We start from the raw sequence: 17,323 nt of genomic DNA on the forward strand, positions 1-17,323 counted from the left end.
AGACAAGTTAAAAAGCAGGCAACATATCCTAAGGGTTTAAGAAGTTCAAAGTAGTGGTTATTTTCGGCCACCTGTCTTTTCCGTTGTGGGATTTGACATAATTATAACGATACATCAGTCCACACAAATGATGTCGCGATGCAATGTATAAGTGAATTTGGTGTTGAGGCTGTAAAAAGTCACCCAGTACATTCAATCAGAGATGTTATATTTCCGATCCTTAAAGATCGTTCAGCACGATATTATTGTTGTGCGTGTGGTAATTTAGTTCATTCTATTCGGCATCTTTCTTGTTGGGTGGTTCCAGTATTCCTCACTTGAAAACTGTTGAATCACCCTTAGGATATGTGGTCTGCTTTTTAAATTTGTCTTTTGACGTCTAATCTATGATATGCAGGCTTCATAACTTCTGATTCCCTTTCAAAATTCCATTTTTTTAGTTCCGCCCATTGTTTTCTCGTTTAGGTCACATGCATTTGTTTACTTGGGAACCATATGCCGATTTTCATGGAATGGCACATTCGTGTCACATTAAAGGTTCCATAATAACCGCCATATAAAAACATTTGCGGATGTTCAATATTCAAAATTGTATCAGTTCATGTTAAATGTTGAATTCTGCATAAGCCGGTGCTAGGGGCCTGGGCGGTAGATTGCACCGTCCATGAACAGACTCAATCAAACCAACCTTGCAACATTTTAATAAAATAAAGTGTTGGGCTTTCTTTAGGGATTTTTATCTTCACTATTTCATAGTCCCCTCTTCGATCACCATATTTTTCAGACCTTACCCTCACTAAACGAAGCTGACAAATACTTGCCTGCTGAGAATAATAAGAAAAAATACGTCCGTGTAAGTTTGATGAGGATACCAAGATCATTTGTCAATCCGAGATAATAAATTTGGAAAACAATATATTTTAAACTCTTCGCGTAAAAAAAAGCGAAAAAAAAAACTGCAAAAGAATGAGAACATAAGTCAACAAGGAAGTGTTTACAGAATGCAGCCTCAGACAATCCCGGCCACACTATAGCATATTCTTAGTAGTTTCCGAGCCAAAAACGGGTAAGGGCATAAGGGAAGGGAATGGGGGGAAGGGACATTCCATAGGGTGGAAAGGAAATACCGCTGACGACAATTAACAAGACAGGACATCACAGAAAGGGTCAATATAAAAAACGTGTAAAAAACAGTTCATTGATACTGCTCATATGTTATGTATCCAAATGACTTAACACGCCGTTTCCGTTAATTTTAAGGAGGACGGACTTTTGTCTTAACAATGCGGGTACCAAGAATTTGTTCAAATCAAAGAGTTGTTGGACAATATCGTATCCTGTCACAAAATGATCGACTGTTCATCAGCCCTAAACGAAAATTCAGCGACATCTTTTCGCTTGTGGAACACTATAAACGTAAGATGTTTCGACTTAAAATTGGTAGTTTTGATATATGTAGTTTTGCTTTTAAATAATGTATGCAATTCTAATTTATAATATAGTTAAACAAAGTTGATTTACATGTTATAAACATGTTTGCCTAATTTAATGCATATGGATGCATGTAAGCGACAATTTGTATGTACTGATTGTTTGTAAATACGGTTACTATATGGCAAAAGAAGAAAACGCGACAAAAAAGATCTTTCAATGTTACTGTATGGCGTATTTTAGTAATCTGAAAACATGTGTTGCCATTTTAAGACTTTTTGTTCTGAAGTACTGATCTTTGTTTTGTAACAGACTTTGCTGATGGTTTGCCGTGCAAACTAACGTATTCAATTCCAAAGCAAAATCCTATTGTTTATCCAAGGAGAGTAGAAATTGATAGAAATGCGATTGAACTTGTAAATACATTTCCTGTCGGCAACTTTGGAGAGCTTGTCATAGGTATAATTTTCTTTTCTGTGTTTAGTGCAATGTGAAGAAAAGATATATTTTAAGAGACTGATTTCAAGATATTTGCAAAAATAAATAAGAATAAAATATATACAGCCGCAGATTTATATTGCCTATTTTAATTCGTTCTAATTATTTCTATTTTACCTCATTACAGGAAAATTGTTCAATACATTAGATGTTACCATCGTGACAAAATGCAAAAGTGAACTGGGTCCATTTTTAGGCAGAGCCAAGTTACTGTTTAAGTTTCGAAAATGTGAACACTTTGTTAGATTGATAGCTGTCGTTCTTGAACCTGAACCATTCATGATTGTACTCGGGGAAACGATTAAAGACACGCTACAAAGTAACCTCAGAAAAATTACTGGAAAAGAATTATCTCTTATGAAATTGACCAGGATGGCTTCAGAGGTATTCATATATTTGAAAGGGGAAAAAATAATGTAATGTAACGAAAGATTACAAAACTAAAGCTAAATCCATAATGGCCGTACGATATTTAAAGTGATTTTCAATTTGTTTCACACTTCATTCAAAATAGTTATAATTTAAATAGTCTGAAATTCTATGCATATAACATTTCTAGATCAAAGGCAAAATAACAACCCGTCAAAGCATTTAAAAAATTTGTTGCTTGTCACAATTATCATGTTTATTCACGTTACAATAACCTGATTAAACTTTTATTTTAACCAAAAGCATTCAAACGATTAAGACATAAACGAGAACTTCCCATGACTTTTGTTATTTTATAGCGCTTTTTGGTTAAGCGTTTTGGTGTTGATACATGAATACTGGTTAAGGCGAAGTGATCGAAACAAATTACAATAATCGCTCATGAACAAGGCACAACCAAGTCTGTAATTTCCACTCTCCACGTTTTTTTGTTTTTGTTTTTTTATCATCAGATCTTTTGACTTTTCATTGAAATGTTTCTAATGATAAAAAGGTTTATGCCGTTAAAATAATTCAAGTCGTATGAGTACTGATTATATTTTGAATAAACAAATTTTTTGTTCACATATTAAATAGATTGCTTATGGCATGGCATTTCTGGAAGAAAAAGGCATTGTCCACGGCAATTTGAAAGCAGAAAACGTTTTAATTTGTGAGCATGATAAACTAAAGATATTGCACCCAAATCTGATAATACTTATGAAAAGCAGTGAAAACGAAAAACATAGACAAGGTAGGAATTTTAAAGTCACGTGGATGACGTAATATTTATGAGGGAGCTTTGCATAACGCATTGTAAGACGCATTACATAATTTGTTTAATTTCTCACATCTACATGTACTCATTAAAAAAATAATGATTTTTTTCAGTATAAAAAATCTTGTAAATGCAGACCCCCTTTTCAATAAAAATGATTTAATTATGATATTTTAAGATAATGCAGCTTGCTTATGTTGAATAATTGAATAAGTCCTAAGAAAACAATGTTTATATGAAGACAGTGGCCAACTTTCTTGAATGGCAAAAATTAAAATTTGATTTCTAACATTGTTGGAAGCATTTCGGTGACACTATATAATTATCACATCTCATTGATATATAACTAATGTTCAATTTCCAAAATTTAAGTGTTCATTGGACATAGACAAGAGAGACTATCATAATAACATATCATTTATCATTGATGATGCAGTCAAGTGCAATAATTTTCAAGTTTGAATTGAAAGTGGTGGCATGATATAGTAAAATATAACACATTTTATTAATTTAAAAAGGCTTTTATAATAAAAATTAAAATGGTGTTTATCTTTTGAGTTATTTTCAGCTTTGTGATTTTTGACTTTTGATATAGCTGTGTCCATATTTCAATTTTTAATTAATTTTTTTCAGATGAGATTGAATGGCAATGGACGGCACCTGAAGTTACAGCAGACGAAAATGCGTTAAGTACAAAATCCGACGTATGGTCGTTTGGAGTTTTGATGTATGAAATGATCACTTTTGGGGAAATTCCGTATTCAGGTAACTTAAGAACTTTTACTAAATACATAATCAGAAGAACTATCAGACAAAAAAGCACACTGCTGGTATTTTCCAATTTCGCAGTGACGCAAAAATCTGTACTGTTGCAATGATTTATGGTTTGTTACATACAAAAACCCTGAGAGACAGTTCAGGTTTATTATTTTAGCAGTTTTGAAGGTATGTGTTTAGCAATTGCATATCAACGTGTGCGTGACTCGATATATATATAAATAATGACCCCAAACATTTAGGCTTAGTTGAATACTTATTAAAATTAATTTAAGATCATTAAAATCTAGTCACAAAAACCCTGATGGAAAGCCTAACAATCACATTCTATAAGAAAAAACAAAAGTACAAAAATGTATCTGTACACATTCATTATATAGTCAAAAGACCGATACTTCCCTTAAATAATTTTGATAAAAGCATTAATAATTACCAGTTCTCTAATGAGTGTATATCTGAAAACTCATAAATCCACAAGATGGATGTGGACACCAAAGTAAGCCCTTCAAATGAATGCAATTACTAGTGGGCCATCCAATTTAAAGATTGCGCAATGTAATGATAAACATTCACCTTAGTTTTCCATATTTATTTTTAGTCCATCATAGATATTTCTTTAAAAACCTTGCTCTGTTTAATTAAGTAATGTCACAATATCATAGTAGAAACATAACATAACTACATTTTTAACACTTCCGCAGGTTTTGACAAGGAACATGTTGAACGTAGTTTATCTAAAGGACTTAGACTACCAATACCAAAGAGCAGTACAATGCAATGTCCTGTCGAATTGTATAACACAATACTTCAATGTTGGCATAAAAATCGGGATTGCCGACTAACATTTGAATTTCTGGGGGACTTTCTGTATGACTTTCAAACCGCTATTGAATCTGAGTCTCATCTAAAAGGTAACGCGTTTCTACTTTGTCCGATTAAACAATGTTTTATGTCAACTTCTGTTATATACCGCATAAATTACTGATTTGAATATTGGACAAATGTAAAATGTTGTTGTTTTTTCTTCCTACTTTACCATGTACACGCATTTGCTTTTAAGTGGTGTTTTACAATTGTGTTCTCTTTCTCTCATTTGTTTGAAATATTTGAATATATTCTTAATAAACCATTGCTCTTGAAAGACTTTATCTATAGCGAAAGAAAACTCAGTTTCTTGGTTATATTTCTGGCTTTCAAATCTTTTTATTGCAAAGGAAAGGATCTTTTCTGGCACTATTGCTTTAAACATTTTTATAAAATGTTAAGGCTAAAGATCTTAATGAATTGAACACTTTCTATGTCAGTCTATTGTAATCATTCTATTAATCTATTTACACTGTATCAGATGACGGTTCGAAGTATATGTACATGAGTGGGACATTAGAGAATAAACAAGAGGAGTTGACGGAAATATCAGAAGATTCGGAGGAACATTTTCATGTTAATGTAAAAAGCGTTAAAAAGGCCGGTAAGATGTTAACAATATACTTCGAAAATAATATAAAGCGATTGTCACACATAATCGAGGCTTGTTTGTGCTGTATACATAATGTTTGTTATGGTGTAAAGAAGACAATGACGAGATGGCATCTGACATGTGTGTTAAATAACTAAAATGTTAACACCTTATAGTTAAAAATTATTGCTCAGGAACACCAATAAAAGCAGCGGTATATTTTGATCAAACTGTGTTGTAACTTAAACAGTAAGTGATTTGTACATATTCCTTCCCCTTGAAATGCGTACGTAAATCTCTCATGTTGTTCATTTCTTACTTCAGATGTACATGAGGATCAAAGTACAAGCAATAAAAGTGTTGATATAACACCAGGATTTAATGTAACTGCCTTGTACGATTACACAGCAGGTATGAATTTCAACGAGTTTGTTATATTCATTTTTGACTAATCTTTTCTGAAAAAGATTTGACAATTTTATGAAAGAATACCTCGATAGAGATGTTTTGTTTATCGCATATTTTTCATCCACAACTCTGAGCGTTGCTTGATAACCGATAAGATATAGATCATTTATTATATACTTATAAATGAAATATTGAGAAATATTGATGAAATAAAATGCGTATTTTCATTTTCGTATTTTCACTGTAAAAATTTATTTTTCACTGCAGTGAAACATATTTTCCGTATTTTCACTGGTGTCTTTGCCGGACTACTTTCTTTTAAATTCTGCCAGTACACAAAATTTAAGGGAAAGTCTTTTAAATTTTAATGTCAGAAAAGAGAAAAATGTATATAATAAACAGAAAATTCAAGTATTTTCTATAAATACATGATTTATTTTCATCTTGTGGCATGAAAATTACCATATTTCACTCGTGGCTACCGCCACTCATGAAATATTTATTTTCATACCACTCGATGAAAATAAATCATGTATTTATAGAAAGAACTTGAATATCCTCTATATATTTAAGTCAGGACAAAAACTAGATTGATGTTAAGTATTGAAAAAGTGACTAAGTTAAAAGTTAATAGCAATTTATAGTAAAAGAGAAATAGAATATGCAGTTAACAATTAAACCTGGTATTTAAACTTTAATAATGCAGTATATTTGTTAAACTATTTTGTGTAAAATCCATATTGAAAATATATACATATGTTTATGCATATAACTAAGCTTGTTTTGTATTAAATATATACAGGAGACGATGAGGAAATATCTTTTGAACCGGGCGATATTATTACAAATATAGAACCAATAGATGGTAGTTGGTGGGTAGGGACAACAGCAAATGGAGCACGTGGGATGTTTCCTGCTAATTATGTGGAAGTCTGTGAAAACGCATACTCTGAAGTAACAAAATTGTAGTTTTGAAATGTGGCAAAATCCCAAATGCCATTGCAATTGAACTTCAGCCCCAAGACATATATACACATAAATATCAAATAGAATGCTTTAATTGCTGGCAGATGTCGTATGTATAATGTAAAATCTGTTTAAACTCAAGAAGTATCTAAAAGTATTTAATTTATCCTATTAATATAGTTCAAACGTTATTCACAATAGCTTAGCAAGGGAATTTGCGAAAACTTAACGAGGCATAAAGCTTCAAACATAAAACTATTTCTGAAACAAATTGTAAGAAATGTTACTTTTTGTGTAAGCCAAGAAAAATAATTGTTGTTGTTGTTGTTGTGGTTGCTGTTGCTGCTGCTGCTGCTGCTGCTGCTGCTGCTTGTTGTTGAGTGGAAATAGAATAGTTTAGACAGAAGTCAATTGTGGACAAAAATCATAAAATAACAATAGATGAAATGTTTTCTTTGATGTACAGCTTTTAAAAAGCTTTTAAATGAGGTTGCATGCATATTTTTGGACTGATGTGATCACATATGTGATAACTGATGTGATAACATATGTTTATGCATTTAACTAAGCTTGTTTTGTGTTATTCTATGAACAATAAAAGAGTAGATATTTAATTTTGCTAGTTGTATGTCATCTGCTTGTTCCAAATGATATACGCACGTATTCTGACAAAGCGGCAGGGAAAACACACAGTGATATAAAATCCAGGTAACTTTTATTATATCCGACAATATTCAAAGATTATAAACTTACATACATTTATTATAATTCAAGTGTTTAAAATTAAACTGAATTTGTATATGGAAACTTGCATTAAGATAAAGCTTCTGTCGATAGAAAATATCTACTTACTACATGGTTTGGTTTTCATATCTACGCTTTTGTACCGAATGCTTTCAAAGAGGAGTCGTGTGATAGTATAAGTGATGAAGATGTTGAGGACGTTCAAGAAGACTATGATTGTTGTACGTCTTTTCAAGAGGACGTGTGTACTGATGGTATGCGTTCTTAAAAAAATTATATAAATTCTTAGACGAAACAGTGATATTAAATGTATTTGAATATGTACTGTCGTTAAATCTCAGCCGTACTGTAACAAGTAACGATATCGTTCCAGCCAATAATTTATTTTCAAAATTTGACGCATTCTCTTCATTACAAATATCATACTTAATATCTAATTTCAGTACTTTATAAGTACTTATATATTACATAAAATCCCTGAAACTTTATTGCATTATTGCATTAATTCACTGACAAGATATTTGCTTGGTTATTTACTTTGAAGATAGAGCACTATTTGGCAATATTGCAAGTTTAATTTCTTCATCGAAGAAAATATATATTGTGACGGTTACGAAGACGGAAATTCTGAACGTTAGTATGATCTTGTGATAGCTCAAAAAGTGCAAACAAACAAATAAATGGCAATTTAAGGTATTAGTAACACGAGGCATGACAACCAAATAGAAATCATCTATATCCTCTCGTGAAAACCCCGCCTTGTTTATTAGTAATTACATGAAACTTGTACATTGTAAAATTATTTCCATATTGAACACTGTTAATAATTTGTGTGTCGTGTTAACTTGCATGTCTGTTTGTCGAAAATAAGAATATTTTATATGACATGAATGTTCACTTCAGCCGTTTCTGGAGCGAAGATATCAACAGTAATATTTGATTTTCAAAAGTTTTCTGACGATGAGATAAGCTTCAAATGGCTAAACAAACTTTAAGTCCGTGATGATATCACAAGGTATAAGACAAATATTTTTCGCCAGTACTGCTTGAAAGTCAGTCGCTAAGATAACAATAGTTTCTTTTTTTAGTTGTAATATGTATATCAATGTGGAAGAAAAAGAGAGGTAACTCTGTAAGTTATATTGAAATCCTTGCAGAGTTGCCTCCCTTCCACTATGTTACGTTTACAGTCTCTTGTAATTTAGAACACAAACAGCTTTTACTTTGTGAAATTATATAATTGAATAATTAAATTTTCTATTAAAATCTCATCCATACATAACAACATATAAAATAAAAAAAAAATATATATTAATCCATATCATTTTCAGTTTTTTGATAATGGTAAATTAAACACGTTCCATTATTATCACAAAATTTGTTCAAACAACTATTATTGTTATCAAGAGAATGAATATTTTTCAAGTCTATCTTACAAGAACTAATTATAAAGTAATTTAAGAAAAACAAAAGTATTGATATCACTAAAAAATCACATAATGTTCATAATCATTTTTACAACGATTCATTAACCCAGCAAGTTGATATAAATGATACACTGCTATGATAGCAAATATAAGTAGGGCATTATTATGGCCCACACATCACCTTTGAGTACAGATATTTGAAGAAAAGAAAAAGAATGGGATGTTATATACAGAAAATGAAAATAATCATGCGTATCTCTTTATAAAGCAAATACTTAGCAAGTGCTTTTACATAAAATAAAATCCCCAGTAACAGTAACAATAAATAGTTACTTTAGGAAAGCATTAGGTATATACATCCCCTATCACCTTTGCTACTACTGAAATAAATATGTCTGAGATCTTAGAAAATGTTTCGGAAATGGCCATATTTCGAGTTCAATTAACGTGTACATTATGTTTGTAATTATTTAAAACGTCCACCTTTTTCGTCGTATCGATAGATGTAATGTATTTATTATTTCAAGCAATGCGAAACATCAACGGACTTACTATTATGGTGGCTGATTTGGTACACTTTGCGCATTGCGTTGTCGATAGCGACAATACAACTGATATTGTTATCGCCATTTCGTCTTGTCGCTAGAGAAACGCGCCAAATGGCGCCTTGGCGCACTGTTGTCTTATCGTCCTGTCTCTAGTGAAGAACACCAAATGGCGCGTTGTCTGCACGTAGACTTACAAAGTACACGTACTTCATTTATTCAGAAAACAATGTACTATTAGTTTCTAAAATAGTTTAATACTTATACACAATAACTTTTCATCCAATCACCCGAAATCCAATAGAATCTTAAGGCTTTCCCTTTAATTATGTTTTCAATTTCAAACTTCCATATGTCATCAAAACAAACAAAAAATAAGCATCTTTTTCTCGTCTGGTACCAATTTTGATACTTGTGGTTGTGTAACCCAACCGACGTCTAAATAACATTTTATTTGTATGTATATATACTTAAAACTGAAAAGCAATATGATCTTTGACTGTCAACAAAAGAAAAAGGTTACAAGAATAAACAATGATTTACAAACACATTATTTAATGTTTTAGTATGCAGAAGAAGCATCCGTTAATTAATTTCAATGATAATACCAGATACACGTTTCAATGTACTTTTTTGACATCCAAATCCATTTAAAACCGTCACTTTTATTTCTAACTGTCAAACTGACATGAGCTCGTGCAAAGTCTTTTAATCACGTATTTTGATTTACAATTTGGTCCTTGTCTTTTGAAGTGAAGACCTTACTCTTGCAAACGACACATTGTCTGAAAATGCAACACATTTATCACACGTTATTTTAAAGTCTTTCATTGACTGATAGGATTGTTATAAGACATTAACGATACGTTTTCATGAAAATGTCCTTTCAAGTTAAATGCGACAATGACTTCTGGGCTACAGGCCTAGATTTAGCGCGCGAAATATCAGCCTTTGTCAAACATTTATATATAGTTATACAAAATTATTTTAAAATACATTCATGAATATTAAAGTAAATGACCGGACACTTTGGATGTACAAGTGTGGCAGAATGAACTACTCGTAAAGTGATCGGTAATCGTGGCGTGTCTGTAAGTCGTTACACTGTAAAAAGCGTTTTTCGGAGAGAGACATATAATGTCGTATACCATTATGGTGTCATTTTAAACAGACGGTTTCGTCAACAAAGTCTTCTGTGGGTTTTTAATCATTTTCACGTTCGTTTAAATAACGACATTTTTAGTAACGAGTCACAATTCAATTTATTCAATTCTGGGTCTGTAAGAAAGAGTTTGATTACAGTTAAGAGGTTAGGTTGAAAGTCTGTTCATGGTAACGGCTCGAATGACATTACTTGAATTGAAGTAAATATATTTTTGCATAAATTTCGGCAGTGACTTTCAGTTTGGACATAAAATATTTAAAGTGTATAAAGCTATATATCTGCTGTAGGTAGTTTAAAGGATTTTTGAATACCTTATTACAAGAAATAATTCCTAACTTACTGTATGAAAGAATTAGGTTTAATATCTTTCTCAAAGAGTGCATGACACATACACATGAACGTACCGATTCCTAAACGGTAAAAACCTGCTTGTTAGAGAATCTAACATAACATATTAACTTTATGAAAATATTTAATGAGAACTTTATACGCTTTATGTACAGTTGAATTAATGATATATGAAGTGTGTACTGCTTTGATCAAGTGATTTTCGAAAAGCAATATTATTCATTTTTTATATGCATACAATTTATAGGCTAATTGTTAAATTCATTAAGGTATTACTATGATATAATGAGTTTGTATCTAAACACTTAAACATGCAAAAGAGGGATGCAGATACCAAAGTTAACAGCAACTGTTAACATTTACAAGTGGGGAAAGTAAGTTCAAAGATTGCGTACCGTTTAAAGTAGAGGATTACATAGCACTGTTTATCTTAGTAAAAGCGAATCAAAAAATACTACTAATAACATTGAAAAACGTTATTTGTGGCACTATTACATGTTTTGAAAAGGAAAACGCTGTACACGGTTTATCTAACGGACTTAGACTACCAATACCAAAAAACGTAATGCAGTGTTCTGTCAAATTATATAACACAATACTTCAATGTTGGCATCAGATTTCGGAATATATATATATATAAATAAATATATCGTTATGAGAAGAGGTTACAATATAGCTTAAGATATGTAATAGTTATAATATATGAAACGAGTTAGTTACAAGGATATAACACTGGCTTGGGCGACATCAAGGGGTGTTTTGCTAAAAAGTATCGAGGCCGTTAGGTCGAAACAATTTTTTTAAAGAAACATCCCGAGATGTCGCACCAGCCAGTGTTAAACCTCCGTAACGAACAAGTTTCATAAACTATAACTGTTTTATCGCATTTTCATTTTTTTTGTAATAGAAATCAGAACCCCCCCCCCCCAAAAAAAAAAAACAACAAACAAACAAACAAAAAATATATATATAAACGTGCATTTCTCTCTCTCTTGTGCCCTTTCACTTTTTCACCTTCTCACTCCCAGAAAATATGAACCTATACCAGCGAATGATGTCGTAAGCTACCTTTCAGCTATATATAATATTTAAAACTTAAAACAACGTCCAATGATAGAGACGATTATTAACTGATAAGTTATGGAGAAAGTTACGGGAGTCAAGATTTAAGGGCTTTTTCAGTGGAAATAATTCATTAAGCGGATGTACCTTGAGAAGAGTTTCATTTCTTTAATTTTCTTTCTTACTACATGTATTTTTTTTCCTATTTGGAATGTTCGTTACCGCTGCCCCATTGGAGTCTCAGTCTTTCATGTAGACAGATGAAAAGATTTTCAATTATGATCTATATTCATCATGTTTTATGCATTACGTTTGACAAGAACATTTTTCATACATTGACGTCATTTGAGCTTTAAAATGCTGTGTTTTTTCCTGCGGTGATTGATTATATGTTGCATTGTATACATGGTATTTAAACAAAAGACATTTAATATCTCTCATTTTTCTTAGCATATTGCAAAAATTGTGTATTTATTCATTTATTGGAATCTTTTCCACAAAACATCTTTTACAAAATTAACTGTATTTTTTTTAATCTAAAGGAAAAAACAACACTTTCTTTATGTTTATTCCTGTACATGTTAAAATTTGCTCTACAAAGAAAATAATGTTTTCTGGAACTCCTTCCAAAACTTTTTGATTACTAATTATGTAATGGGAATGTGTTTGAAAAATTCATTGCCTGTTGGTGTTTTAATTATGCCACACAACTGCATTCTGATAAGTACTTATAGTAAAAGATATATATGTAATTCTTTTTTAATTTTTACATCACAAAACACATTTGGATGATGAAATTTTTCAAACCTAATTCATCTTTTAAAAATTATTTATTAGTAATTGGTATCCACATAAAGGCTTGTCCTTTTTATTAGCACTTTTGAAAAAACAGGACGTATTATTTCGTGATGGATTGTAACACAATTGGTCATAGGCATGACTGCGACTGTGGCACATATAATTTTGGTCACTATATGAAAGGTCAAGAGTACTAATCCTGAGTGTGTCTAGAGCATTCTCCCACATGCATGGAAGAATGTTTATAACACTTGAAAGAAATTTCCCCACCATGAGACGTATAGCTCAATGTATGATCCTGGTCTTAAGGTAAATGGTCACACTTAGAGCTAATTGATAAACGCTTGTCCGGAGAAAAACTTCCACAATCATAAGGGCTTTAAATATAACATGGTACATATGTTAACAATTGTGAAGCTGAGTGTTTCGCGCAAAATAAAGGTAGAGGTCATACATACAGGTCAAAATAAAGATAAAAATATGAAGATGTGTATAGGGGCCATTTTGTCGTCATTTCTTGATGAATTGTAACAGAAATGGTTACTATCATGACTACAGGTGTGACACATGTAATTTAGATAAATATTTGCAAGGTCATGTCACTAGGGATGATTTAATATCCTGATATCGCCTGGAGCATATCTCCTACATGCAAGAAGGAATTCTAATTTTACTTTATAGAATTGCTCACCGTCATGAGAGTAGTGCTCTGGACATAAACCCGATCTCTAAGTCAGAGGTCAAGGTCACACTTAATTCTCTTTGAAAAACGCTTGCCTGAAGAAAACTGTTTACATGTATTACAGGATGCATATATATTGGTACAAATGATCATCATTGTGAGGTTGAGTGACGCGCATAAAATGCAGAGGAAAATGTCAAATTGAAAATATGTAAAGGGACCATTAAGTCATCATCTTTAGCGCAAACGGTCACGATCATTCATGATACCGAGTGTGCCACATGAGATTTAGGTCAATATATGCAAAGACAAGGTCACTGCAGATGATGAACTTTCCATCTTGTGCGTATCTTCCCTACTTATTTGTTTAAAGGTCCATTAACAACATAGTTCTGAAGCTTTTTATTAAAGTCCGTGATCTAATCAAGACATCTCTTTAAGTATTAAACTTTGTCCTTAATAACGGTTGAATAACATTCTTCCTCTGTCATATTTCAATCATTTACATATGAATCTACATTTATATTAATTTCATCAGATTGCAGCTTAAAAAACATGTACATGAGTGGAACATTAAAAATGGAACAGAAGAGCTGAAGGATGAATCGGATGATTCAAAGAAGGTACTGATTTTAATCTAAAAAGCGTTGTTATAGCGTATAATGTAATATGTCAAGCTTCAAAATCATATAAAATAAGAAAAACGGAATCCTTTAAAACGCCCAAAACGGCAAATTTGAAAATGTTGCAGGCTCGGTTTAACTGAATCTGATCAAGGACGCTAGTGGTACTTGCAAGATATCGTCTATGCTCCCTAGCGCCTGTTTATCAATAAGCAAAATTCAAAATTTAAACATTAAAATGGTGAAATATTTGAATTAAAAGAAACAATGTATACGGCAGTTACCATAAAGCATTTAAGTCATTGCATGAAAAGTGACGTATGGTCCCCAAATATAAGAATGCATGTAAAGAAGAGAAAAAATGGGCGAAACTAAATAAACTGGAATTTTGACAGGGAGGGGGATGAGAGGTTATAAAGCCTTCATATCACCGACAAAACTTTAAAAAGCAGGAAACATATCCTTAGGGTGATTATACAGTATTCGAATTAGAATATTGGCACCACCCAACTAGAAAAAGATCCAATAGAAAGAATAAAATACCACAAACATGCACAATCTGCATTTATTTTGTTGAATATAAAATGTATATTAAATTTTTTATACCGCTGGTATTTCTCTGTTACCTGCAATAAACAGATAAGGTGGCATTTTCCTAAATTTCATTATATACGCTATTTAAAGCCTTGTGTTACTCAAAAGAATAGATTAATTCATTCCATTTTCCGCTTTATAATTCTTTGGACATATCTGAAGCTTTTGGACATTCTAATCACTATGATACATTAAATACATATATAAAAATTTGTAATGTATATCGACTGAGGACGAATTTTCTTTTTGCCTGGGTTCAAAAATAATGGTTAAAGACACAACAACAGAAGTAACACGCGTACGTTTCAATTGTGATGTAAATAAAGATTTGGTTTCCTTAGAATAAAATTAATGTTTAGGAAATGTATATCAATTTTGAGTGCATTGTTGTAGAATAATGCACAGTAAATTTGTCTTTTGAAGACATTTAAACAATTAATATTTATTTTGATAGTATTTAGTATCAAAATAACATCAAACCACGAACGATTTATGTATGTATATTGTTGGCAAGTGTGAGGTACATGATCCGTTATTACATAGTATTATATTTATGTCGTAGATAATAAAGTGTTCTAGAACAATATTATTGGTCATACAAAATCATTTATAACTTTATAAACATGTCTTTCTCAAGTAATATTTTCAGAATATCGAAATGATAAAATAAAATATACTGGAGATATTGGTATAATTAAAAAAAAGATAAAGTTCAAATGAAGAATAATTTGATACTTTTTAATAGGTAGGAACATTTTGTAAAATATCCAGATAGATCTAAAAGAAGACTTCCTTTAAGTATTAAACTTTGTCCTTAATAACGGTTGAATAACATTCTTCCTCTGTCATATTTCAATCATTTACATATGAATCTACATTTATATTAATTTCATCAGATTACAGCTTAAAAACATGTACATGAGTGGGACATTAAAAATGGAACAGAAGAGCTGAAAGATGAATCGGATGATTCAAAGAAGGTACTGATTTTAATCTTAAAAGCGTTGTTATAGCGTATAATGTATTATGCAACGCTTCAAAATCATAAAATAAGAAAAACGGAATCCTTTAAAACGCCCAAACGGCAAATTTGAAAATTTGCAGGCTCGGTTTAACTGAATCTGACCAAGGACGCTAGTGGTACTTGCAAGATATCGTCTATGCTCCCTAGCGCCGGTTTATAAATAAGCAAAATTCAAAATTTAAACATTAAAATGGTGAAATATTTGAATTAAAAGAAACAATGTATAAGGCAGTTACCATAAAGCATTTAAGTAATTTCATGAAAAGCGACGTATGGTCCCAACGGAACTTAATAAAATGGAATTTTGACAGGGAGGGGGATGAGAGGTTATAAAGCCTTCATATCACAGACAAAACTTCAAAAAGCAGGAAACATATCTTTAGGGTGATTATACAGTATTCGAATTGAAATTTTGGCACCACTACTAGAAAACTAGAAAAAGATCCAATAGAAAGAATAGAATACCACAAACATGCACACACTGCATTTATGTTGTGCTTCACATTTTTTGATTGAGGGCTGACCTTGTATTTTTTTTTTGTTAAATAAATAATGTATATTAAAAGATTTTTGTACCGCTGGTATTTCTCTTTTATCTGCAATTAACAGATAATATGGCCTTTTCCTATAGTGCATTACATACGCTATTTAAAGCCTTGAGTAACTCAAAAGAATAGATTAATTCCTTTCATTTTCCGCTTTATAATTCTTTGGACATATCTAAAGCTTTTTGACATTCTAATCACCATGATACATTAAATACATATATAAAATTTGTAAAGTATATCGACTGAGGACGAATTTTCTTTTTGCCTGGGTTCAAAACAAAATGGTTACAGACACAACAACAGAAGTAACACGCGTACGTTTCAATTGCGATGTAAATAAAGATTTTCATTTTGTTTCCTTAGAATAAAATTAATGTTTAGGAAATAGATATCAATTTTGAGTGCATTGTTGTAGAATAATGCACAGTAAATTTGTCTTTTGAAGACATTTAAACAATTAATATTTATTTTGATAGTATTTAGTATCAAAATAACATCAAACCACGAACAATTTATGTATGTATGTCGTTGGCAAGTGTGAGGTACATGATCCGTTTTTTCATAATATTATATTTATATCGTAGATAATAAAGTGTTCTAGAACAATATTATTGGTCATACAAAATCATTTATAACTTTATAAACATGTCTTTCTCAAGTAATATTTTCAGAATATCGAAATGATACATTTCTATTGTTTTTTCGATATTTGAAATACCGGTACTTAAAAAATGTGCCCATTGAAGACCAGTCAACTTTTCATTACCCTCACATGATTTTTATTTGTTTTTATTGTATGTTTGATGTCTTTTTATGGAAATTTTAGAAGAGATAAAATATACTGGAGGTTTTGTTATAATTTAAAAAAAGATATAGTTCAAAAAAAGAATACCTTGATACTTTTTAATAGGTAGGAACATTTTGTAAAATATCAAGATAGATCTACATATAATAATGTCAAATTGTTTATGCTCATTTTTCCATTTGATAAATGTCGAGGATTCCATTTTTGTTCCTTTGATTTTGCATTAATAAATAAAT

At 31.2% G+C, this 17,323-nt stretch overlaps 1 protein-coding gene across 1 annotated transcript in view; it reads left to right on the forward strand.

Annotated features, from left to right (window-relative positions):
- The window catches only part of LOC132732416 (tyrosine-protein kinase STK-like), a 40,148-nt gene that overhangs the window by 8,659 nt on the left and 14,166 nt on the right, over window positions 1–17,323 (forward strand). Inside the window, exons 8-15 of the mRNA XM_060718835.1 lie at window positions 1,261–1,416; window positions 1,744–1,890; window positions 2,057–2,313; window positions 2,935–3,091; window positions 3,749–3,880; window positions 4,594–4,803; window positions 5,238–5,360; window positions 5,673–5,759. Of these exons, the coding sequence (XP_060574818.1) occupies window positions 1,261–1,416; window positions 1,744–1,890; window positions 2,057–2,313; window positions 2,935–3,091; window positions 3,749–3,880; window positions 4,594–4,803; window positions 5,238–5,360; window positions 5,673–5,759 (1,269 nt within the window). The remainder of the gene's footprint in view (window positions 1–1,260; window positions 1,417–1,743; window positions 1,891–2,056; window positions 2,314–2,934; window positions 3,092–3,748; window positions 3,881–4,593; window positions 4,804–5,237; window positions 5,361–5,672; window positions 5,760–17,323) is intronic.

This window comes from Ruditapes philippinarum, unplaced genomic scaffold (assembly GCF_026571515.1).
Source record: "Ruditapes philippinarum isolate M1 unplaced genomic scaffold, ASM2657151v2 ctg2361_1_1_1_1, whole genome shotgun sequence".
NCBI classification, from domain to species: domain Eukaryota; kingdom Metazoa; phylum Mollusca; class Bivalvia; order Venerida; family Veneridae; genus Ruditapes; species Ruditapes philippinarum.